General features: G+C 50.0%; 7 protein-coding genes across 7 annotated transcripts; all 7 read right to left on the bottom strand.

Moving 5' to 3' along the window:
• Window positions 1–55: 55 nt before the first annotated feature.
• Window positions 56–3,040, bottom strand: V8C40DRAFT_247739 (yeats family-domain-containing protein). The gene is made up of 7 exons (XM_083216396.1): window positions 2,860–3,040; window positions 2,476–2,679; window positions 1,748–1,782; window positions 1,471–1,619; window positions 1,005–1,394; window positions 805–872; window positions 56–742 (listed from the first exon to the last, which is right to left on the bottom strand). Exons 2-7 carry the CDS (start codon window positions 2,485–2,487, stop codon window positions 719–721), a joined length of 678 nt encoding a protein of 225 aa, XP_083071983.1. The 5' UTR covers window positions 2,488–2,679; window positions 2,860–3,040; the 3' UTR covers window positions 56–718.
• A 928-nt stretch (window positions 3,041–3,968) lies between these two features.
• On the bottom strand, window positions 3,969–5,775 carry V8C40DRAFT_33734 (uncharacterized protein). The gene is made up of 2 exons (XM_083222859.1): window positions 5,742–5,775; window positions 3,969–5,662 (listed from the first exon to the last, which is right to left on the bottom strand). Exon 2 carries the CDS (start codon window positions 5,213–5,215, stop codon window positions 4,136–4,138), a length of 1,080 nt encoding a protein of 359 aa, XP_083071982.1. The 5' UTR covers window positions 5,216–5,662; window positions 5,742–5,775; the 3' UTR covers window positions 3,969–4,135.
• A 74-nt stretch (window positions 5,776–5,849) lies between these two features.
• On the bottom strand, window positions 5,850–7,746 carry V8C40DRAFT_247732 (Ran GTPase-binding protein YRB1). Its single transcript, XM_083216395.1, has 5 exons — window positions 7,329–7,746; window positions 7,076–7,210; window positions 6,708–6,999; window positions 6,464–6,592; window positions 5,850–6,395 (listed from the first exon to the last, which is right to left on the bottom strand). The coding sequence occupies exons 1-5, from the start codon at window positions 7,377–7,379 to the stop codon at window positions 6,286–6,288; spliced, it is 717 nt and encodes a 238-aa protein (XP_083071981.1). The 5' UTR covers window positions 7,380–7,746; the 3' UTR covers window positions 5,850–6,285.
• A 1,004-nt stretch (window positions 7,747–8,750) lies between these two features.
• Window positions 8,751–11,162, bottom strand: V8C40DRAFT_33690 (uncharacterized protein). Its single transcript, XM_083222858.1, has 3 exons — window positions 11,047–11,162; window positions 10,898–10,987; window positions 8,751–10,822 (listed from the first exon to the last, which is right to left on the bottom strand). Exon 3 carries the CDS (start codon window positions 10,793–10,795, stop codon window positions 8,861–8,863), a length of 1,935 nt encoding a protein of 644 aa, XP_083071980.1. The 5' UTR covers window positions 10,796–10,822; window positions 10,898–10,987; window positions 11,047–11,162; the 3' UTR covers window positions 8,751–8,860.
• Window positions 11,163–12,803: 1,641 nt separating this feature from the next.
• Window positions 12,804–13,348, bottom strand: V8C40DRAFT_33672 (uncharacterized protein). Its single transcript, XM_083222855.1, has one exon. It carries the CDS (start codon window positions 13,189–13,191, stop codon window positions 12,898–12,900), a length of 294 nt encoding a protein of 97 aa, XP_083071979.1. The 5' UTR covers window positions 13,192–13,348; the 3' UTR covers window positions 12,804–12,897.
• Window positions 13,349–14,596, bottom strand: V8C40DRAFT_33675 (thioredoxin-like protein). Its single transcript, XM_083222856.1, has 2 exons — window positions 13,813–14,596; window positions 13,349–13,754 (listed from the first exon to the last, which is right to left on the bottom strand). Exons 1-2 carry the CDS (start codon window positions 14,413–14,415, stop codon window positions 13,506–13,508), a joined length of 852 nt encoding a protein of 283 aa, XP_083071978.1. The 5' UTR covers window positions 14,416–14,596; the 3' UTR covers window positions 13,349–13,505.
• A 5,291-nt stretch (window positions 14,597–19,887) lies between these two features.
• Window positions 19,888–21,543, bottom strand: V8C40DRAFT_33619 (G protein subunit beta). Its single transcript, XM_083222853.1, has 5 exons — window positions 21,227–21,543; window positions 20,424–21,142; window positions 20,273–20,362; window positions 20,085–20,204; window positions 19,888–20,023 (listed from the first exon to the last, which is right to left on the bottom strand). Exons 1-5 carry the CDS (start codon window positions 21,351–21,353, stop codon window positions 20,003–20,005), a joined length of 1,077 nt encoding a protein of 358 aa, XP_083071977.1. The 5' UTR covers window positions 21,354–21,543; the 3' UTR covers window positions 19,888–20,002.
• Window positions 21,544–22,115: the final 572 nt, after the last annotated feature.

The following is a 22,115-nucleotide window of genomic DNA, read 5'->3' as shown; positions in this document are numbered from 1 at the left end:
TCACTTTCAAATCAACATCAAGATACAGTTCATCACGTTCAAATGAACACCAAAATACAGTTCATCACTTTCAAATTAATACCAAACTACAGCACCCTAGAAATAAAAGCATCTCCATGCTTTTTCCCCTCCAACAACAGCCCAAGAGTTTCTTTCAGTCCAACACGCCCCTCATAAAAAAAGAGAAACCATTGCAATGAAAATTCCCCGGCCAGCCTTGATATTTTTTTTCTTCTCCCCCAAGCTAATGAATTCTTTCTTGACGGCTTTTCGATGAGAGAAACGTCCTCCTACTACCAGGGGACGGAGGGGGGTAAACCGCAGAACAACAGGAAAAAAGAGGCAAAGAGGATGAAAAGCACAAAAGGTAATTAGTAGTTTTCCTCAAGTAAAAGAGAAAAAAAGCGAACGAAGAGAGGATATCGAGTAGATTTCGTCGTGAAAACGAACAAACAAAAAGACGTGACCGATTTCGCGGTCGTCGTTTTAAGCGAATTGTTGTTGCCAGGGGCTGTTGCCGCCTCGTCTCTGCACCCCTTTGCGTACACATAACCAAATTACTTCCATCGTACCGATCGATGCCTTGTGCGTGTTCTCGTAATTGCTCCCTGCCGTAACAAATAAAAAAAAAGACATTGCTACTCTCGTCTCATCGGCCAGTGCCCTGCATTCCCTACTATTGGGTCTCCAAGACCGGCGGCATGTGAAGACGCGCATTCTAGGCGACCAGACCCTTCTTGGACTATGTGATTTGAATCTGCGTCAGAACTCAATGTAGATGTCGTTTCATCGGGACAAACTCACCAAGTGCTCCCAGAGCTTCGTTGTCAACGCATCCGGCATGGTGTACAGATCGATGGAGAATTCGCCAGCTTCAAACAAGTTATTCACTACAGTTCCAAACGAGAGCATCAACACAGGGGTTGGACAAGTTCAAAAGGAGATGGGGCAATGGAGTAAATCAAGAAAAGAGCAGGGAAAACAATGCAGGGCCAGCAACTCACCTTCCACATCGCTTCGGATATACGTATCCGGGCCCTTGTTCTCATTAATCAGCTGGATGACGCGCAGCAGATCCTCCTCCTCGAGCTTCTCCAGGGCCTCGGCAATCTTCTCGTAGTCGTACTTTTGGGCGCCCTTCTTGCTCACGAGGCCCTTCTTCTTAGGCCGCTCTTCGTCGGAAGGCAGGGGTCCCGTCTCGCGAAGCCTCTCCTGGAGAGCCTGCGAGGGGTTCTTGAAGACGACGGTGTGCGTGACCTCGTACTTTTCCTTTTGGAAGTTGAGATCGTGGATGATGGGCGCCAGCTTGGTCTTTTCCGTGGTGTAGAGGTCGATGCCAATCTCAAACTCACCCCAACCCTCGTTGGAGCAGATGAAGGGGGGCTTGGTGAAGGCTGCAGTAGGGGATTCATGTCAGAGAGCTGTGGAAGGGCCTCCACGGCAGGGTTCAGATCAGAGGCTCAAACTTACTCTGGACGGGGTTCTCGAATGTGGGGTGCAGGTTGTAGACAACCTTGGTAAAGACGTCGGCGGGCCGCTCATTGCCATCCTCATCTAGAAGGTGAAGCCGCAAGCTCCATTGCCGCATGGGAAACTCTGCCACGGGAGAAGGCTTGTCGCTGCAGCATTAGGTCAGCACGAGGCACTACATACACGGGAACCAGCAATCTCTTGTCTCGTGAAGGAGAAGTAAAGAAGGTGGAAAAGTGTGCTGGTGAAGGGATCATGATGAATGAAAAAAACTTACATGACGTGCTGGTCCGTAACGACCTTGACTTTCCTCTGCTCATCGTCAGCCCCAAGCCTCGCAGTAATGGCCAGCTTCGCCGCGCGTGGCGCTCCACGGCGAATCGGCATCGTAAACACAGTGCTGAGAGAGCGGTTTCAAATCAAAAGCGGGAAAATGAAGGGAAAGCACGGCACTGCCTGCTGCGCAGATGGGCAGAAGAGATAAAGAGAGGCTATCGTGAACGATGGGAAACGCGCCAGATGAAGCAAGCAGAGAGAAGGTGCGTATGTTGGCGAGGCAAGGCGAGCTTCAGCCAGAGACGAATGTGAAGAAGAACCACGGCATCGCGTAAGAAACCAGACGAAGAATGCCCATTCAATCGAGTGCCCAGGCGTCAGGCAAAATCCAGCCGGCTGGCAGTTGGCGAAAAGGGCCTCCATCTCCAGCTGGCAGCACTTGTTCGTTGTCCGTCACGATTTTTCTTCGGCCCGCCGCCAGTCCCGTCGCGATTCCTAAAAAGCCCTCCTCTCACAAAACCACATCATTCCCTCTCTGCGAGCTTCTCCGGGCTTCTGTGCCTGTGCTTCCCTTGCACGGTGCCCAAAAAAAGGAATAAAAGAAAAAGGGCATTATCGAATTGCTTCCGACGAATTATAAAACCGTGTCCAATTGGACAAGGCAAGCACTGGGGGGAAAACAATAATGGAACGAAAATGAGAGAAAAAACACTGCGTGTAAAAACTCACCTCGACCAACATGATGGCAATCGTTGTTCCTGGAATCCCTCCCTCGAAAAAACGCCTATTACGGGAAATAGATAATGGAGATGGTTGCAAATAAAAAACCCCGGGGCGGAAAAAAAATATGGAGGATAGGATGATACAAAAAAAAGTATAAACTACAGAGACAAGCCTTACAGTGGCCCTTGTCCTGTCCTGTCCAGTTCCTGTCTTGTTCCCTTGTCAGACACAACACACACAGCAAAAAAGCACAGCACAGCACGCACACGGCACAAACACACGCAAGCAAGCACACACAAACACGCAAGCCAACCGAGAGAGGGAATAAAAAAGGGGTGCAGAAACAGGGCGAAAGGGGTGCAGAAGAAGAAAAGACCAGATGGGACGCACTTGTAATTGTTTTCTTGGCCGAACTCGCACAGGGCTGCCGGGGTAGGAATCTCTCTCTTTCGTTCTTCCTTCTTCCAAAAAAAGCTGAGTGAAGGGGAAGTAAGTAAAAAGACAGACTGGGAAACCGACTAAGAGAAAAAAAGGCGGGCTGGACTGGGCTGGGCTTGAGGCTGTCTGTTCTGTCTGCCTGTCTCTGTCCCTGCTTTACCGCCAGCTTAAGCCACTCCGACCGACTCTCGCTGTGCCGCGTCTTCCAGCGCCAGGCTCTCGCTCACTCACTCCCTCACCTCTTCTCGTCCTTTCTACCTAATTTTTCCTTTATTTTTTCCCCTACAGGTTCCACCCTTGGGTGTTAAAAAACTTGAATCTATCCATAGCTGAACAGCCCCGGCCATCCGCCCATTTTCGGAGCTAAAGCTGGTTAGGCGGCCCCCTCTCTTTCTCCCTTACGGAATAGAGTTGGAGACTCTGTGTGTTCTGCGTGTTCTGCCTGTGATTGTGTACTTTACTTGCCCCGTTGTGTGGACAGCACGAGCTCGGCGTACTCCGTCATAGTTGCGAGAGATCGGACGGAATCGAGTTGATCTCTTTTTTTTTGTTCCGTCGGCGCGCTAAGCCTGGACGGAACAGCTCTACAGACGGACTGTCGGAAATGCCGCGTATTCGAGTATTCTGGATCAGCGTTCTGGATTCTGTATTTTGACTACATTCTCGCCATGTTCTGTATTTGTAGTACCAGCCATTACAGCTATATTGAATCTCTTATCCTAACTGCAAACATGGCCTCTACACCCCGTAGCACCGGTGCTGCCATCTTCATCTTCATCTTTCCACAGATAGGTACTGGCAAGTACATCCGCGATGCATCACACAAGGCGTAGAGACAGAAATTGCCCGAATACGTCTCAGTTTGACAAGTGTCAATCCATGGTCTGTGTAGCATCTTCAGTCACTCTCCCACCCGGCATCTACATCTACAGCCGGAAGCCATATTTACAGTACTACTAGTACTTCAAATCCGAAATAAATGTCCGAGTTTCATTTGTATAGCATCTCATTCCGCACGGTCCTGATGATCGGTTTTGTGGCAGATACAGTGCGAAATCAAGCTTCGTCTCAAGTACACAAGTTAAACTGCCGAGTATCGACACATCCAGACTGGATCTAACACTGCAGTTAAAAGTAGCCTTCATCGAGCTTTAGGAGTACTGCGGGATATCTGAGAAAGGCCGCATATATAGCTATTACTCAAAACGGTGTTGAGGCGTGATTCTCATCACTCCACCTTTGAAATAGTCGCAGTATATGTCCAATCCTCATCGTCAACAACGAAAAACACCTCCGAAACCGCACTCCTCGTCAAAGAGTCGCCGCCCTTCGGCCAAGCAAGTCCATACAAATCACCATACAGAGCACCATTCCTTTTTGAATCACGCACCCATTGGTAACCCCAAAACGACCGGTCCCTAGTATCGCGGATCATGTCCAGCACCTTTTGAAGCTCACTGTCCAGGGCGTTTCCAAGCTTTGTACCCAGGGGGATACACCCCCATCCATGCATCCTCAGCACCGCCGTGTGCTTGTCGTCGGCGAGATTTAGGACGGATTGGCTTGGGCTTATTTGGGAGCTTTCTCCTTGGACGAATTGGATGACTGCGCCTTCTTTGTGGCTTAAGTTGCATTTTGCGAAAAGGTCTTTATCCTCGTTGCCCTTTTTCTGGGGGTAGTAAAGGACTAGCTTTCCGGAAGTGTCGAATTGAATCGCGGAACCGGGCTCAGGAATATCTTTCCAGTCTGTCGAGCTGGAGATGATGCCATGTGGTGATAGACCGCGAATAGTCAAATAGCGTCGATGAACAAGTTTGTGACTGCCAACGACGTTGAAGGTGAACAAGTCCTTCTTCTCAGTGAAATTTCCATCAATAATCTTTCCGACATGATTGACATCCGACGAGCCTTCTTTCTTGTACTGTGTGACTTTGACTTGAGTTCCATCAATCGAGAGATGAACAAGGAGAATAACACCCGTCTTTCCTCCCTTGAGAGTCGATTTCAGAGCGTCATTAAAGAAGAGCACTCTGCTGACTATTTCCGAACTCCTAGATGCGTAGAAATTGTGCAAGGACGATTGGCCTGAGAGGTGCATCCCTCCAAGCCCGACCAACAGTCCGGGCGCGGGCGTTGCGGCACCAGAGGCAATGCCGAGAATAGAAAGGAAGAGGCCGGCAGCGGCCACTGCCTGGCCATAAGCTTTGGGAGAATCTTTGTCTATAATGGAACAAAAGACTATTTCCTTCAGGTCGTTGATGAGCGTGATCGTAGTATCGCCATTACTAGCTAAAGGAGAAGAACTCATTATGCCGTGTGAGTGTAGTATGATGACTTTCCAATCTTCGTATAAAAATAACGAACAAGATGATGGCCTGAGAGGAAAATATGAGGGGAAATTCTTTCCGTGGCTATGAGATATTTCTTGCTAAAGCGAATCAAGCACGATAGGGACCGTCTTGCTGCATATGATGCCGTGCCGACTATTGGCCCAGATGCTGTAGAGGGTGGACTAGACTGCTTCACGAAGCCTTACCTAACTAAACTGAGTGCTCCTGTGACGTGGTTTAAGAATTGGGATCTTACAAAGATGAAGTTTGGGAATAGAGGAGTAATATAGATAGGTATGAATAAGAAAGGAAATACAGAGTAGGTAGATTAAAGAGGAAGAGTTGGTATGCCAAGGCTCCCTCGATGGAATTGAAGCTGGTACACGTCATATCAAACTATACTTGTGATGAGGTTTGATTTCGCACTATATCAGCCACAAGAGCAATCAGTAAAGTCCGTGCGAAAAGAGATCCATGGAACTGTATCTGTTCGGGCTACCTTACTGTCCATCTTGTACAGCCTGTAGGTAAATGAAGCCCCTACGTTGCAATCAGCACTTCAATACATGTAAAACAACCCCATCATATGCTCTCTGCTGTAAGTATTTCACTCTACATCACACATCAAACATCACACATACACACATTGCCTCTGGTATCAACTTTTATTTCTTTCAGGGTGCTCTACTATCAAATGCCATTATTCGCTCTCCCCTCAAGGGAATGCACCACTTGGTGCTCAATTCCCGGGGTCTTTCTTCTCTCCAGTCTCCGTGATTCCAGATCGACTTTCTCTGGGCTACATCGACTTGTGTTACAGAGGCTCGTGTCGATCCATCTGTCGCGTGCGTGTGGTGTATGTGTATTGGTGTTGTTGTCATGTTGTGATGTGATGGGGCGTGGGGGGCGTCAAAAGGTACAGAGCATCGCCGTGTCGTTAATGAATGGGCTGATGCGGCGTAAGTGATGGGGGGAAATTATGGTTCGAGAAGCGGCAAGCATTGATTTGGGGGTTGATGGTCGGGGGTTAAGCCAAGGAAGTATCGGCTTAAGCAGTCTTCTCCTCATCCTTCTTCTCCTCCTCCTCGTCAGCGGTCTGGAAGAGGTGGGCGCTATCCTTCTGGGCCTTCAGGAAAGCATCTCGGAACTGGTTGGCGTCTGCAAAAATCATTCATGTTAGTGGATATTCACGTTTGCCGGCATTAAGAGTTCAGATCTTGACATACTGTCGGAGTTGGCGAATCGGATAGCAAGAGTCACGGCCTCGGGCTCTCCCTCGCTGACATCGGCGGCAGCGTTCCACACCCAGCTTCGGTCAGAGCCAACGTTGGGCGACAGGGTAATCTCGGGGACAACTGCGCGCACATGTTAGTAAACCTCCTCTCTCTCTCTCTCTGTAGCAGCACGAGTATACGCCCGATCAAGCGGGGCGGCCAGGGGTGATGCGTGAATGTGGGGAAGATAACGTACTGTAGTGGTTGGCGCAGACCTTGAGAGTCTTCTCGCGTCGCATCACCAGGCGGACCTTGGCGTTCTCCTTGTGCTTGAGGAGTCTGACATCACCAGTTCCACGCTCCTTCCACTCGCCAGCGGCGGCGGGGGCCTCCTCGCCGTCTTTCTTGGCGGCCTTGACGAACTTGAACAGCTTGGCGCGCATCTTGAAGAGCTGCTCCTCAGACTCCTCGTTGGTCTTGACGTCGACCTTTTCGGTCAGCTTGACGACGGGCTCGAAGTGAACGTCTTCGCTCTCGGGGGCCTCGTCCTATCAAAAGAAGAAAACGCTCTTGTCAGCTGATACTTTCCATCAAGATATAGATGCGGGAAGTCTCTGAGCTTACCTCCTCGCCCTTGGCCTCGCGCTGGGCCTTTGCGCTTCCGGAGTTGTCGCCACGGTCCTCTTCCTCCTTCTTTTCCTTCTTTTCACCACCGCCAAACATGGAGAAGACGGAGGAAGCAGTCACAGAGGCAGGAGCCTAGATAAGAAAAGCCCGCGTGTCAGCACAAAAAATCACGGTCGAAATATCGCGCAGGGCATCATCGATCGATCGGGTCGGACACTGCAGCGGTTTCACGCGAGGGGTCGTTAGTTACCTCAGTGCTGGTCTGCTCGACCTTGGGCTCGGTAGCGTCGGTGGAAGACATTTTGAAGAATCGGTCTGATATCGGAAAGAAAAAAGGGACTCTGTTGCCGTGAACAAAGGAACCGTTAGTCGTTTATCGCAAAGGGTAAAAAAAAAATGATGCTGCCAAAACAGCGTTTTGTCAAGGTGGCGTAGCGGGGTGAACAAAGGCAAGGGCCCGTTTCCCCCCTCCTGACAAACAAAAAAACACGGGCGCTTCACAAGAAACAAACTCACCAAGAGCTTAGCAAAGAAAAAAAGGGAAGAGACCAAAGTATCGCTGGCGATGGAAACCTCGTCGCAAAAAGAACCGGTTATTGTATGTTTCTGTAAGGTACCTGAGTCTTGCCTAGCGGGGGACGGAGGTTTGGGGTTTAAAAAAAAAACAAGGTGGTGGTTGGTAAGGTCGCGCGAGGGGCTTTGCGGTTCTGCCTGGCGCTGTGTTTTGCTGCCCCTCCCTTCCATTCAGTTCTTGAGTGGCGGGGCTGATTTTTTCTTTTTTCATTTCCCTGCCCGTTCACTACTAGGTACCTCTAACTTGTAGCGTTTTTGGGACGGGATATGTAGCGAGACAGCTGTCTTTTGGTGTGATGGTACTTTTAGGCTCTACTTTATTCCTTTTGCTGCTAAAGCTGGTGTTAGCGATCAAGGGGTGGAAAGAATACAGCGCCGATCATCGCATGCAAATTATAGTGGCAGACCAGCGGTGTTTTCTTTTCACCGTATAGCAATATCCAAGGCCCTACCTTAGTACTAGGTAGTATTTGTGTATCTATTGCGTGCATCTGCAGTACATCGACAAGTCCGGTGGCGACATTTGGCCGTTCAACGAAATATTACTGCCCCTCATGGCCTAGTCAACTAAATGCCTAAACATCCCCCATATGCAGCTCTTCTTCACAGCTTTTAAACACATTACAACCCAAGCTTACTACTAAAGGTCCTACTAATGCGAGGTACAGAGACAGTGAATAAAATAGACGGCACGTGGTCCTGAGCCATTTAACGTGCGAAATCACGGGCTTTGCTGACTGCTGGTGTGATCAAGTGACACACGGACAGACTATCGAATCCCTACGAGCAAAGATGTGCCACCATATTTCCTACCAGTACTAAACTAACCCGATAAGCACGACAGTTTGCATGTAGAATGAATGTATCAGATTTAAGAGCAAGGTAAATGGTATTATAAGTCTCATGTATATAAGATACCAACGACATAGGCACGCAAAGTAACATACGGTAGCTCGTGTATTTGCGTTTGCCATAGAACGAAATCCCATTTCCCTTTCGTGCCACAATCACAACCTCAAAAGACAAATATAAAAAAAAGTATGATAAGACAAGCAAAGGTAAAAAAGGGTCAAATCCATAAACTCCGTCCATCCATTCCAACCGGTTTCTGTTCATTCAAGTTCATTAATACATATACCAAATCCTCGCGGATCTCCGTGGTTGCAAAATAGGAGAGTTAGAAAGAAGACAAAAGAAAGCAAGCCTCCCTTATGGAGCGTCGTTGCACTGCTCGTGCGAGCTCTGTCGGCATGCAGACTTGCCCCTTAGCATAGACCACAGCCGTGAAGCAGAGTCTGTCAGCTTCTCCTGGACTTCCTTTTTGGCGTGCTTCAACTTTGACTGCGCGGCTGCTGCATGCTTGTCGGCAGAGTACGACTTGGCCTTGCGCAGGTATTCTTCGTGCTCCTCCGCGCTGCCAAAGGTTTGCAGCCACAAAAGCTTCGCTGACAATTGGGCATCAAGGAGCTGGAGCTGAAGTTGGTTTTGCACATCCTCCACAGAGGGCAGATTCTCCGTAGCTTGTTGCGCAATCTTGTCAATCTTGCTAGTGATACCTTGGGTGGCTTCATCAAACTGAGTCTTGGCTGTTGACACAAAGTCATCCAGTTGCTGCCGCACATCTGCAAAGTTGGCAAAGCTGACACCAAACGTCTTGGAGACGGTCTCGGTGACTGTTTGGCAAACGTTTTGGCATGCCGAGCCCAGTGACTGCTTCGCATTCTCAATACGCCGCTCTGCTTCCTGAGCAGCCGCAGGTACGAGACCCGAGAGATCCTGGGCCAGATGGGCGAGATGCTTGGTCCGCTCCAGAGCGCCCTCCATCAAGCCCTTGCCAAAGTGGACCTTAACAACTTTGTGAATCTTGGGGCGGCACTTAGCCTCGAGAATGACGCTGACGACACCGTGGGTCTCCCTCTTGGCAAACTTTAGGCGAAGACCCTCGTCCTCCAGAGACATGGTGGTATCAACGGGGACTTCACCTCTCTTGGCAGTCACGGTCAGGCACTCCTTGGCCAGCCATGTCTTCTTGATGCTGTTGGGAATATGAATTAGGATATCATTGTGTGCCTCGGCAGTGAATGACACAACCGGCTTCTTGGCACCGAATATCCAGTCGTCTGACTGTCCTTCGCCAATGGGCATTAACGCCAGGCCATTGGTAGCCGAAGGAATCAGGCTGCTACTGCTGGAGCTTGCTGACAACGATGTCGAAGTGGTGAGATAGGATGTAGTTGTGACAGTCGCGGTGACGGATGGTGGCATCTGAACGTTTGGTAGAGCCGACTTGGATGCCGGCCCGTAGAAGATGGGTAGCACCACAAGGACGACGACGACAAACACGAAGCCGGGAAAGGCGCCCCACGTGTTCTCGACCAGGAATTCCTTGACCTGAGATTCCAATTGCCATAGCTCAGACATCTTCTTCTTGAAAGATTTCTTCTCATGGTCGGCAGGCCTTTCGATGACTCGGCTTGCCTCGGGAGTATAAGATGGAGTCCCCAGGCTCTGGTCCGTGTATTCGAGTAATTCTTGCGATGCATCATTCTTGAACGGGGGAAAGGGTTCAGTCTTGTTGGATTCGTCGTGTGCTATTTGGGACTCGGTCATGACGGTGTCTTCGTGAACCGAGTCCTCATCGTCTTCCTCGTCCTCGGTCTCGTCGCGGTCGGACGATGCACCGTGTGTGTCGGCATCATCATTGTCCGTCCCGAATGAATCGTCTGTTCCAGCCAGGCTCCGGACATCGTCTGGGCGATGAATGTCGAGCGAGCCGACGGACTCGCTCATGGAGGCGGGGTAGCGGTCGTCTTGGGACTCTTCCGTGTCGGTGCTAGGGCTCGAGATGAGCTCGTAGGTTGATTCGGCCATGCCGTTGTCATCGGCTGGTGGAGGGATATCCATCATGTTGGGGTTGCTGCTCGATATCCAATTCGCAAGATGCGTGTTGCCCTGCGGCCTGGGGAATCGGAGAGTAGGCTCAGAGGCAGAGAGGCCTGGGGCGTCTGCAGTTGTTGTTTGCGTTGTCGCCGTTGGTGAAGGCGAGAGTGTCGAAGGCGGCGGTGCTGGCAGAGAGTTCGAAGGGTTGCTCAGGCGTGCAAGTAAAGTATCGCGACGGCGAAGCTGCGTATCATGCTGTTCCATCACGAAGTGACTGTGGTCAGTTCGAGGACCATCTCACGCTCCCAAGCGATGACTCGTCGACAGGCCCATGAATCAACAGAGCGCGGGTAACTGTTTGAGGGCGGCGAGGAGGACAGTGGCAAGTGGCAGTGGCAGTGGTTCTTGTGTGAATGGAGATGGAGGGGAGAAGAAGGGCGGCGGGGAGGGGTTGAGCTTTGGATGAATGGAGAGTGAGGTCAGAGGCCAACAGCTCGCAAGGTGAAAGAACTAACCACTGTGGAAGTGCAGAAGCAGAAGAAGATGTTTCCCAAAAGAAAGAGGGAAGAAGTAGAAAATCCAGATCACGGAAAAAGCTTGACCGTGAAGGCAAAGTTGCACGTTGCAACACAAGGAAATAAAAGAATAGGCCCGAGTGGTGAAGCTGGATGTGGTAAAGCCGTGCACCAGGGATAGCTCTGAGGCTGAGTTGATGCCTGCGGGAACCCGGGGCTGCCTGATGGCGCCTGTGGATGTAGCGGTTTAGCGGTTTAGCAAGCTCCCTAGCAGCTGCGAATAGCGCTGGAAGAGGTGGGGTTGGGCTGTTGAATTGAGCTCTGGGCAGCGCCGCGCGTGACCTGGAAGAGCAACGAGGCAATTGTTCAGTACGAGTACAGGGTTGTAAGATGGATGAAGATGGAGTGGAGTTTGGGTTAATGGGTAAGATGGTCGTCTCACGTGAAGATTATGCAGTCAGTTCTACGGGAGTTGAGTTGGTTCGCTTCGATTCGATTGGCAGCCGGGCTGCAAGAGAAGGACCAAAGGGACGAGAGAGGACGGAGAGAAGGGCAAGAGGGCGAATGAAGGAAGCAGAAAAAAAGAGGTGCTGTACAGTAAGACAAGGCTTCATCTGCCTTGAACAAAGTGTCCGATAGCTGAGATGGATGGTGGGGTCGCTGTTTGAGTGGCGGACGAGGCTTTTCACGGTTTGATGGGATCAAGGCCAAAGAAGAGAGTTGGTTGGGCCGTTGTTTTCGTTGGCTTTGGGTTTTGGTCTAGCTTACGTAGTGTGTGTTTTTTGTGTTGTTGAGGCATCAATATCTTGGAAAAGAGATCGTTATTGAGAGTGAATGGCAAATGCACAGGCACCAGCCATGATGGGCTGAAGTGAGTCTTCGATATCAAACATGCGGAGACGAAGGAAGCTAGGCCAGTTCTCCATCCGTCTGCAGCTTTGGTGGTGAGGCTTGCAAGGGACCAAAGTGTCATGCGTAAGGCAATGTAATCCAAGTGAGGGGCCACTGTGTGTATACTCAGAATATACATGTACGTTGCCTTTGGAGGCTATTTCAAGGTAATTCGCTATCTATAAACTCAACATTGTCTCCATCAACCCAACCCAAGCCAGCAAAACATCATCTCCAGCAGCTAGAAAATCAACTCAGCTCAGCCCAAATCAAACCTAACCAAGCAAATAAACAAACACCTGCAGCTCCCAACTCACAACCTATACATACATCTATCCATCCCATCTCATCCTCATCGTCGCATCCCGTGTCCGGCATGTGCTCGCTTCATACGTCAGTGCCTCTCTTCCCACTGTGGACCCTCTCCAATCTCCATTTTCCATTCCCGCCATCCCGAGCTTCCACAGTCTCCGCTAGGCGGGGCCTTTTGTTGAAGCGGGGAGCCCATTAAAAAGGCAGTTTTTATTTAGAAATACATCTACAAGTATTGGCTATCAAGCTATTTCTTGTATCTTGTTACTAGATTTCAGGTCTTTGAGATGAGCGTGACTTTGCGATAATTTCTCATAAAGTACATGAAAGTATGAAGAGGGAGCCTCTCCAGCCCAATCAGCCCAACGAAAATCTGGCTTGATCAAGAACAAACGCGGAGAATAAGCCCGTTCTTATATCATCAAAGCTTGCTATGCCTCATATGCCTTGATTAAATCAGTAAGTTACGCCACGGCCCAGGCGTCTTGTTACGCTTACGTACATTTCCTACTCATATAGCAGCACCTCTACACAATCACTGCAGCTGGCATAAATCAAGATGTGAAATTGTGATTTCATGTATATTGGCCGATATCGCTTCGGCATATAGACAGCCCTATCTATCTACTACCCATCAGTTGCCCCCCGTCAAAACCTGTCATAACCATCGCCCCCGTCCATAACCCGTCGTATCCTGGCATGTAAGAAAAGCAAAGCAGAACAAAATAAAAGCAAGAGAAAAACGAGTAGGCGTTCCGACATTCCGACATTATGCGCGTGCCGCTCCCCGTCTAAGTTTTTATTTCCCATCCCCGTCTCCAAACTCCGTGTTGGCCGAAGCAAAGACACAACAAAAATAAAAACACAAAATGCGGAAATAGACTGAACCAGCTCCGGTGGCAGGGATCCGGCCGGCTGTTGGGGTACGAGTACGGCAGCCATTGCAAGCCGCCAAGGGGTAAAACCCGTCCCGAGCCCATGATCCCAGTAGCCAAGAAGAAAGAAGAAGTGGGGTATCTTCACAAAAAAATGTTGTGACACGGATGATCGTGCCGGCAGCCGGGGTCAGTCAGGAGGCTGAGACAAGCAGATGGCGATTTCCAAAGGATGATGCTATCCGAGAAGTTTGCCTTCTTCTTTCTAAGCGAAGCAAGCCCGTCTGATTAATAGTGGCGTACAAAAAATGAAGAGATAAAGATGGCATGCAAGATGCAGAATGGTTTATAGTATGCAAAATTATTGTGCAAATTCAGCCCTCACAGCACGCCGTGCTTCTTGAGGACCTTTTCCAGGGACTCGGGGCCAAAGTGCTCGTCATCTGGCATCATTTCGATAATGCCGGTCAGGTTGGCAAACAGGTCGCCCTGGTTTCGGTAGGCCAGAATAGCAGGCACCGCGGCATTGTCGAATTCAATGTCCTCATAGTGGACCTTGACGAAGTGAACCGACGTGTTGGACTTGACCAGCGGCACCAGCACCGATTCGATTGCTGAGGAGACCTCGCTCTAGACAACTAATGTTAGAACACTGTCATATCAAGATGGGTACGGCGGGACTCTTTACCTCGTGATCGTAGACAAATACAACAACAGTGGTATCTCTGTTGACCTTTTCGATGGCGTCTAGGTACCCCAAGGCATCCACCTCATCCATGCGGCCGTATATCCGCGTGCTGGGGCTCGTCCTTCGGGTGCGAATAGATGCGCCGGCGGCTTCCTTCTCGAGCTCCTGCCTCCGAGCCTCTCTCCACTGGCTCAGGAACTCTTCCTCGTCGTCGTCACCACCGCTAAAGATGGCCTCTTCACTCTCGCTCTCGCTGTTTTTGTCGCTTGAGCGGGGAGCACCAAAGACGCTCTTGCGAACGGACATGGCTCGGTTTCTCCATTTTGTCTTGCGGGCAGATTCATAGCTTCTGGCATCGGCAATGACGCCTTTGACACCGGTAGAACGGCCGCTGTCAAATGACGCGGGGGGGAGTCTGAGCTCAGCAGCGGCGGTAGGCATTCTCATGGCTTCTTCGATTCTGGCGTTGCGATATTGTTCTTCTTCAGAGACGTCTGATCCGTGGTGGGAGTCGGCGTCGTCACGATCTTCAGGGTGGAGAGTTTCCCGATGGGTATTGTTGGCGACAAGCTTGTCGAATTCTTCTTGTGCTTCAGTGGTCATATTGGGCAAAAGGCTCGGGCACGAGCGGGTGACTGAGGGTGGTTATATAGATGGGATCGTTGTTGATTTCTGTAAGCTCAAACCAGCGGGCAGAGAAGAAACGAACTTGGCCAGTCCTGTCGAGTGAGCCGACGACGTGTGACTGAGGGAGGGGCGTGTGGAACTGTTGACTGGCTATTCGGGCAGCGCGTTTCTCGAAGGAGCGGAGCAAAAGCAGCAAGGGGGTGAGACGACAAGAGTCTGTTTCTTGGTCGTGATTAGTTGAGACAGAGACGCTCGGATCAAGCAGCAAAGAGGCGCGAAGAAGTGAAAGAAATAGAAGCGTCGGCGAGAGCGAAAGAGAGCGTCGAGTGGACGGCAAGATGGGGCCCCTGACAAGACGCACGCCCCCCTTTTTTGATGCGACAAGCGGTTTCAGCAGGCAGATCCAGCATGCGAGCTGCCAGGGGTTTTTAGTAGAGGATCCAGAGGGCCAACAGGGCAGGGCTCAGCACGAGATCAAGCGGTCGCAGTGCCGAGTCTGGCGCGGGTTTGGAGGCGAGGACGAGAGGAGGACCGGGATGGTGATTGGCGAAGTCGGAGTTGTGGTGGATAGAATGTGCATAAGGCACGATACTCGACAAAAGTGTGGGCAGAAGGTGGTGTAGAAAAGGTGGCGCGCGGGGGGGTTGTGGCGCTTGGATGGTGTTTTTAGTGGCTTGATGCAGTGATTGAGCCCTACAACACCAATAACTTCATGGAGGCTTCAGTTGATTCTACAGCGACAACACGATAACATCCTTTCACTCTTCCACCAGCTGAATTACGAAGAGATATCAGCTACATGGATATTCCATCTCTATTGATCAGCTGAAGCAATACCAAGAATATCACAGCACTCAGCTCCGAATCCCTTGCTCTCAGCACCCCAACGTCTAGACTCTCTACGGACTACTCCGTCTTCATGGCAGCATTGATTCTCGACGAGGCTGAAGAGTGATCAAACGCCCCCATTGTGACGACAGGGGCCATCCTTGCCATCACTCGGCCAATGCGGTCATGCCAAACTGCTGAATGACGCCCTCGATGCCCGCACTTGTGCTGCACCCCAGGAGCTGCCATGCTCTTCTCCTCCCACAGCCGGGGGTCCGACATGTGGCTCCTCGTCGAACCACCGGCGCTAAGAAAAACGAACGACTGACGGCTGAGCCTCGCACCGAAGCCAGTTGGTTTTGCCTCTCTGATGAGTCTTGTATTGCCTGTCAATGCCACGATGAGAACCGGATCTGCGACCAGCCCCGGCCCCAAATGCACAAGCAAGCATTGCACTGACGGAGATGACATTTTCTCCGCTGATTTATGCGCCTTTTGGGAAATCACCACATGGCTTAGGCTGACTGGATGGAAAGCTGTCTGGAATGTTTGGAAGGATCTTGAGGACCCTCCCCGCATGCCACGTCTTGCATGGCAGCTTAATTTCGAGTGGTGTGCCTATTCCTGGGCGGACAAGGATACTCGAGATATTCGTGATTGGGCGGCTGAGTCTTGGTCGCTACAGCCTTTTCATGCGCATGACGAACCAGCTCGGAGGAGGTATACCAATTCGACTGCCGTGTACGAGATACGAGTAGGTCGGCTAGGAAAAGCCCTGGAGGGGGGCTCAGACAGGCGGTATGTTTCGACCGCTGGGCGAGCCCTACAGCATCTCCATCTTGGAAGACGGTGAGGGACTCGGTTGACGGCAATGCTGACGTGGTCCATTGAGAGCAGCAGCTTACTGGGCTTGTGCCTACGCACGGGATGACTGCTTGGATCTTGCAGTGGTAAGCTGATGGCCAACAACACATCTGCAATACCCTCCTTGGCATCGACATATCGACGGCAGACGAAAGGAGAACGCCCACGTTGAGCTTACAACAAGATGCTTGTCCTCGCGGTTTCAGGCTGTGTTCACCAGTTCATCTTATCTGTGATTCTCACCGCCACCTCTAGGCCATCTCACTGCCGAGCCATTCACATTAGCAGTTGATATTAGTCTTCGGCACTTCCCAGCCCAGAGCCAGAGGCAGGACCAGGACAATGCCGGGATCACGACGTCTGTCTTACGCTTAATCCATGCACATTCGACTAGGCTCCATCAGGCAAGGCCAACTCATGCCTGCTGTTTCAGAATCCGTTTCATCTTTCTCGTGCAGATCAGAGGCCTGTTTAATTAATCTCGGCCCCTGGTCCAGTTGAGCGCGTAATGTGGGCATATCTAAGCTGGTGCTGCCACGATTTCCGGGCTTCCCATTGGCCATTTTCCGGGCGACGATTTGACCCTCGTCTTTTCCCGTCTTTTATCTTGTATTTTCTGCTTGCATTTTTGCGGCCAGGGAATAGAGGATGGAGAAGGCAAACGCAATGTGGCGCAGACAGCGACTATCCTCAAAAAATGATGCCATTTTCACCGTTGGGGGCCAACCAATATCCCAATATCGACTGTTGTTTGCATCGGACAAATGGAGATGCGATTCTGCAAGAGTCCGGATACGAAAGCTTCCCTAGCTGCGCGATGTAACTGTTGTTTTTATTGAGGACGACAGCATTGACTAGACGTGATATTTGACTGCTTCATCATCCTGATTTCTTCGCTTGCGTGTTTTCTTCTGCGCAAGGCGTTTGGGCACTTACATGCTACCAGGCTGTGACTCGCAATGTCGGATCCTGATTGAAGGAAGGCATATTGCTCTCGGTGTTGAAGGCCGAGACTACGAGTATTCAGCTCGGCTAGAGATGTGAGGCGTCTTTCGTGTGACCTTGTACCTGGTACGGGTCGTGCGTTGATATTGTGAGTTGTGGGGTTTCACGATGCAATTGCTCTGCTGTAGTTGGAACGCTTCTGGCTTTGAGGTGTGCATCGCTTATAAATGGACCAATCAATGTGACTAGATTGTAAATAACTTGGTAAGTAGTCTCAAGTGCGGTATGAGAATGAGGGAAATGAAGTTCGTGATATCATCTAACATGAACGTCAACAAGACTGTTGCTGATTTACAGCTGTTTCCACGGCTCAAGAGGGAATATGACGTCCTTTACAATTCTATTCGGCAAGTTTCGAGCTGTGTTGTTTATGTAGGCCTAGATTCTACTCCACTGTCTCGAATCATATCGTGTAAATCATCTTCATCGACTTCATGATAACACACCCATGCACCCTAGCGCTACATCAAGTCAACTTTCTGCCATCTCGATATAGTGGTGGGTTTGTATTATGATACACAGATCACCTTTTCATTTACTGGAATTACATCATTCCGACTCCTCTGTAAAATATAGACTCCGTGTTTGATCATTACAGTCCTATTCGCCAATCGTCATCACCATCTTCTGCAACCAACACCATAACATCTCTCCAAATCTACACCCTTACCACAATTCTACGACCTCTGCTTGTAAGCCTACATACGTCAATCTATATGGCCGTGCTATCTATTCTCAGCAGTAACATTCCTGATTTCGTCATATGCCGCTCCGACACCGCCCATCCGCACAACAGATCAACATCCAAAACTTACACGGGCCATCCAACGATCCCAGTCCTTCAACGCTCGTTTGAGCTTCCGTCATAAATCAGGGAGCCAGATTTAGAATGCTGTTGGGGGTTTCTAGAATTTTCTTGGTTTGCTGCATCGTTGTCCATGCTTTGGTTGCCTTGCTAGGTGTTGGGTCGAGTAGTCATCTGATCATTGCTCACATATCGATGGTGCTCTCTGCTTCAAGGCATGTTACTAATACGGTCTGTGGAAAAAGACAGTAAAATAATGCTACCAAAACTTAAACCAACATCTTCATACAACAATCCAATCATTATAGAAACTGTAATAAAACTGGCAAGACAAATAACCACACTCGCAGCATACTCACATCATGCCTTTAACAATAAACTCTCTCTCAACCCAAGGCTACGGGCAACAAGAAGTAAGAAAATAGACTCTTGATTCGTACCAAACATATGTATCAAACCACTACTTCCACCATTTTCCAATTTTACCCAATCATCTTCCAAGCGAGATGGTCTTAACATCCTGCTCGGTAAACATACTTCCAAAATCCACAATGCTATTCTCAAAGGCTAGCATCTAACAATATCATCGTCAATCCCTTCAAAATTTTGAATTTCAGCCCCAAATGGCATCACTTCCTCCCACAAAGTCTATCTCAATCTACTTCATGACGAAAGTTAGTTACATCATCAACTCATTCACTTCACCAAAAACCAACCAACTCTTCACTCAGTCACCCGACAAGTCAAATCTCAGTGTTCAAACCTTCATCACATCAATAATCACAAAACATATCCTATCAATAATCACAAAACACATCCTATCAAGGACCACAAACCAAAGCCTATCAAGGACCACAGAACATATCCCATGAATGACCACAAAACACATCACATCAAGCCAAGACAAGACAAATAATATTCAACGACTTTTATTCTTTCTTCTTTCAATCCCAAACAAAGATCCCTCATCCAACACACATTACAACAAAATGCAAAATATCTCATTTCAATAAAGAAAAAAGAAAACCACATATTAACAAAACAACATAATGACGAAAAAACACTTTCAGCCCAACAAATGCAAAACATAAAAAAAGACGAACCCTCTCCAGTGGTATCGCGTGCCCTCTCCTCCAACTGCTCTGCTCCCTCATCCTCATTCCAATTCGTTTCTCTCGTCTCTCACCTCACTCCTTGCTCCTGGTTTGCTTCTCAGCATCCTTCGCACGTGGTCATTATAGTATATCCCCGCAGAAGAAGAAAAGAAGAAGAAACAATGTGACCCGGTCTTGTTGAATCATCGTACTGTATTATCTGGAAGCTTGATCTGCTCCTTGTTATAAGTCGCCAACATCCCTACCATTCCCAAACCACATCAACATCCCTCCCTTCTCCCTCCATCACATTTAAAGTCTTCTCCAAAAGAAGCCTCTTCCCCTTACTCTCCAGAATTTTTTTTCTCGTAGCTCTGTTATATGCGCGCCCTTCTAAAAACACTAAAGCTCGCTCGACCGGCATATTTAAAGAAAAAAAAAGTGTCCGCTGAGGGAGCCGGAACGCGGTACGGAGGCAACTGAAGACATAGAAAAAACCATCAAGTAATACACCCAGCCCGTGGCCAACAATCCAGAGCTTATCAGAAAACGCAGAAACTATTGTGCAAAGAATTTTTGGGATCAGAGGCGGGAGAAAAAAAAAAGATAAAGAAAAAAAAAAGGAAAATAATAACGAGAGAGGGAAAAGGGGAAACAAAAGGTATCAAGTCGGCCGGTTTCCTTTTCCGACTGTCGCCGAAAGAATCGGGGTTGAGATGCCTCCACGAGGGGCTCATGCAGCGGCCAAAAATAAATAAATAAAAAGAGTTAATGGTGTAAGTAGGGCACGTTTCGTCACTTCGTCCTGCGTACGCCAGTATTCGCAAGCCAGATATGCGTAGTCGGGTGTCCGAAATTGGCGGGTAATATAATCGTTTGAATGCGGATGGTGAAGAAAAGTCACGGATTAGACTCGAATCGGCATATGCGAAAAGAAAAATCCATCTGTATCACAGTCGCAGGCAATTTAATAAGCCCAAACCTTGAGCTGCGGAGGAGGTTAGTCACGTCGAGTTTGGAAAAAAAGAGCTGCAACTTGTCCAACTTACCAGAGAATCCCATGAACCTGTGCACAAGCTGATGCCGTCGTTGCTGACACCCAAGCAGCTCACACGGTTCTCGTGGCCTACCAGCGAGCCAACCTTTTCGCCTCGTGTAATATCCCAGACCTTGATTGCACAAATTAGCATCAGATGTCATCGGGGGAAATTAAGGTTTCATCGCGATGTAAACTTACCTTGCACTCAAAGTCGTCATATCCGGCAAAGAGCAGACGTCCGGACACGGAGGTGGCAACGGATGTGATGCCGCAAAGAATGGATTCAGACTAAATTGGCATGTTAGCATCTCAATTGTCAAGATTACCAAAAGATCAGAATTCTACGCACTCCATAGAGGTTCAGTTCGCGATCAGCGCGAATGTCAAACAGCCGGCAGGTGGCGTCATCGGATCCCGTAACGAAAGAGTGGCCGTCGGGGAAGAACTGGATGGCGTTAATGTCAGACTCGTGGCCTGCAAAGGTCTGCACCGCCTTTCCGGCACGGATATCCCAGAGCTTGGCGAACGCGTCGCAGGCACCAGAGATGAAGGTGTTTTGGTTGGTGGGGTTCAAGCTGATGCTCATGACATCGCCAAGGTGGTCGGCGAACTCGGTGACCTTTTGGCCAGTCTCAATGTCCCACTTCATGCAGGTCATGTCACCGGACGAGGTGAGGATGCTGCGATCGTTGATGAATCGACAGCAGGACAGGTAACCGGCGTGGCCGGACAGTTCCCTGGCAACCCGCGTGGGGCCGTCGCGCTGCTGGTTGAGGTTGTAGATGGAGCAGATGTTGTCGAGACCACCGCAGGCGACAAAGTTGCCGCTGGGGGCGTAGGCGCAGGTCATGACCCATGATGAGCGGAGGGGGATGGCGTGGACTTTGTTGGTGGTGTAGGCGTCCCAAATGATGAGCTTTCCGTCCTGCGAGGCTGAGACGAGGTGTCGGCGGTCTGTGGACCAGTGCATGGCGTAGATCTTGGCCAGATGGCCCTTGAGCGTCCGCTTCGCCCGCATGAGCTGGTTCTTGGGGATGGGCTCGTGAGCCTGCTGAGCGACAGCCCGGACTGAAAAAAAGCATCGAGTTAGTATCGCGAAAATAGGGGAGAAGCCGCCGATTGAGAGAGCGGAGAGAGAGAAAAACAACATACGTGTGGTGTCGGCCAGCTCATCCTTCTTCCGCTTGATCCTATCCTTGAGCGTCTCGGCCTCGCGACGCGCTTGCTGGATGCGCGCCTGCATCGCCTCGGGCGACACATCGTTGGGCTGTGAATTCATGGCGAAATCGACGGTTTGACGGGCGACGACAATCGAGAAATAGGCGGGCGATGGCGATGGGGAGCAGCTGCGGGTTTTGGCGGCGTCGTCGTCGGGAGGGAATCGAATTGACGACGGTTGGGATTGTGGAGAGCGGAGGGAGAGGAGAAGGAGAGAATGCGCTGGCTCTGGTTGGGTTGGGGGGGAAAAGCCAAAGGGACAGGAAGAATGGAACTGGACTCAAGTGAGCTACAGGTACAGCAACGTTAGCTCCTATCCCAGGGGGGTTGGTGCGCTCTAGTCCCGGGCTGGGGTGCCTGGGGCGGGTTTTTTGGGAAATTGACGGTGGGCTGCGCTGCGAGGTGAAGTGAGGCCCTGACTGAGCGGCAGCTTACACTGGACTGGACTGAACCGAACCTGAACTGATCGGGGTGGAGCCCTGGACTCAACTGTGCTCAACTTCGCTGGACGAAGAGACGAGAGCCTGGCACTGGCACCGCGCTTTTTCAGGGCCGGGGCGAGGTGCTAAGGCCAAGTTGAGCCCCAGCGCTAGGAGCTGAAGATGAGGTGGGATTGATGGTGTGTGGATGAATCGAGACACCAGACTCTTCAGGTTGGCTGGGTTCTTTGTTAGCCAGCCTCTATCTAGGTAGCAGCATGGAGTACTATCGCTGTGCATGACCCGATAGAGTACAGTTTTCATTGATGTCCTTGTTACTAGATTGGTAGTTGCAGCATTTGATCATTGTACATATTGACCCGTCCAGATCAGACTACGAAATT

This window comes from Trichoderma camerunense (genome assembly GCF_050948025.1).
Source record: "Trichoderma camerunense strain CBS 138272 chromosome Unknown V8C40scaffold_11, whole genome shotgun sequence".
Taxonomy (NCBI): Eukaryota; Fungi; Ascomycota; class Sordariomycetes; order Hypocreales; family Hypocreaceae; genus Trichoderma; species Trichoderma camerunense.
Note: the sequence above shows the minus strand (reverse complement) of the source record. Positions and strands in the feature narration are given on the sequence as shown.

Excerpts from the sequence above, each read along its gene's own strand:
- V8C40DRAFT_33619 (XM_083222853.1), bottom strand. The coding sequence starts at position 21,353 with ATGAATTCACAGCCCAACGATGTGTCGCCCGAGGCGATGCAGGCGCGC. Across the intron at positions 20,363-20,423 it reads GCGAACTGAACCTCTATGGA|TCTGAATCCATTCTTTGCGG; the intron begins GTGCGTAGAATT and ends ATGCCAATTTAG. Across the intron at positions 20,205-20,272 it reads ATGACGACTTTGAGTGCAAG|GTCTGGGATATTACACGAGG; the intron begins GTAAGTTTACAT and ends TGTGCAATCAAG.
- V8C40DRAFT_247732 (XM_083216395.1), bottom strand. The coding sequence starts at position 7,379 with ATGTCTTCCACCGACGCTACCGAGCCCAAGGTCGAGCAGACCAGCACT. Across the intron at positions 7,211-7,328 it reads TCGAGCAGACCAGCACTGAG|GCTCCTGCCTCTGTGACTGC; the intron begins GTAACTAACGAC and ends TTTCTTATCTAG. Across the intron at positions 7,000-7,075 it reads GCGAGGCCAAGGGCGAGGAG|GACGAGGCCCCCGAGAGCGA; the intron begins GTAAGCTCAGAG and ends TTCTTTTGATAG.
- V8C40DRAFT_33675 (XM_083222856.1), bottom strand. The coding sequence starts at position 14,415 with ATGACCACTGAAGCACAAGAAGAATTCGACAAGCTTGTCGCCAACAAT. Across the intron at positions 13,755-13,812 it reads TATTTGTCTACGATCACGAG|AGCGAGGTCTCCTCAGCAAT; the intron begins GTAAAGAGTCCC and ends TTAGTTGTCTAG.
- V8C40DRAFT_33734 (XM_083222859.1), bottom strand. The coding sequence starts at position 5,215 with ATGAGTTCTTCTCCTTTAGCTAGTAATGGCGATACTACGATCACGCTC.
- V8C40DRAFT_247739 (XM_083216396.1), bottom strand. Across the intron at positions 1,620-1,747 it reads GTTACGGACCAGCACGTCAT|CGACAAGCCTTCTCCCGTGG; the intron begins GTAAGTTTTTTT and ends CTAATGCTGCAG. Across the intron at positions 873-1,004 it reads TATCCGAAGCGATGTGGAAG|CTGGCGAATTCTCCATCGAT; the intron begins GTGAGTTGCTGG and ends ACTTGTTTGAAG.
- V8C40DRAFT_33690 (XM_083222858.1), bottom strand. The coding sequence starts at position 10,795 with ATGGAACAGCATGATACGCAGCTTCGCCGTCGCGATACTTTACTTGCA.
- V8C40DRAFT_33672 (XM_083222855.1), bottom strand. The coding sequence starts at position 13,191 with ATGGCTGCCGTACTCGTACCCCAACAGCCGGCCGGATCCCTGCCACCG.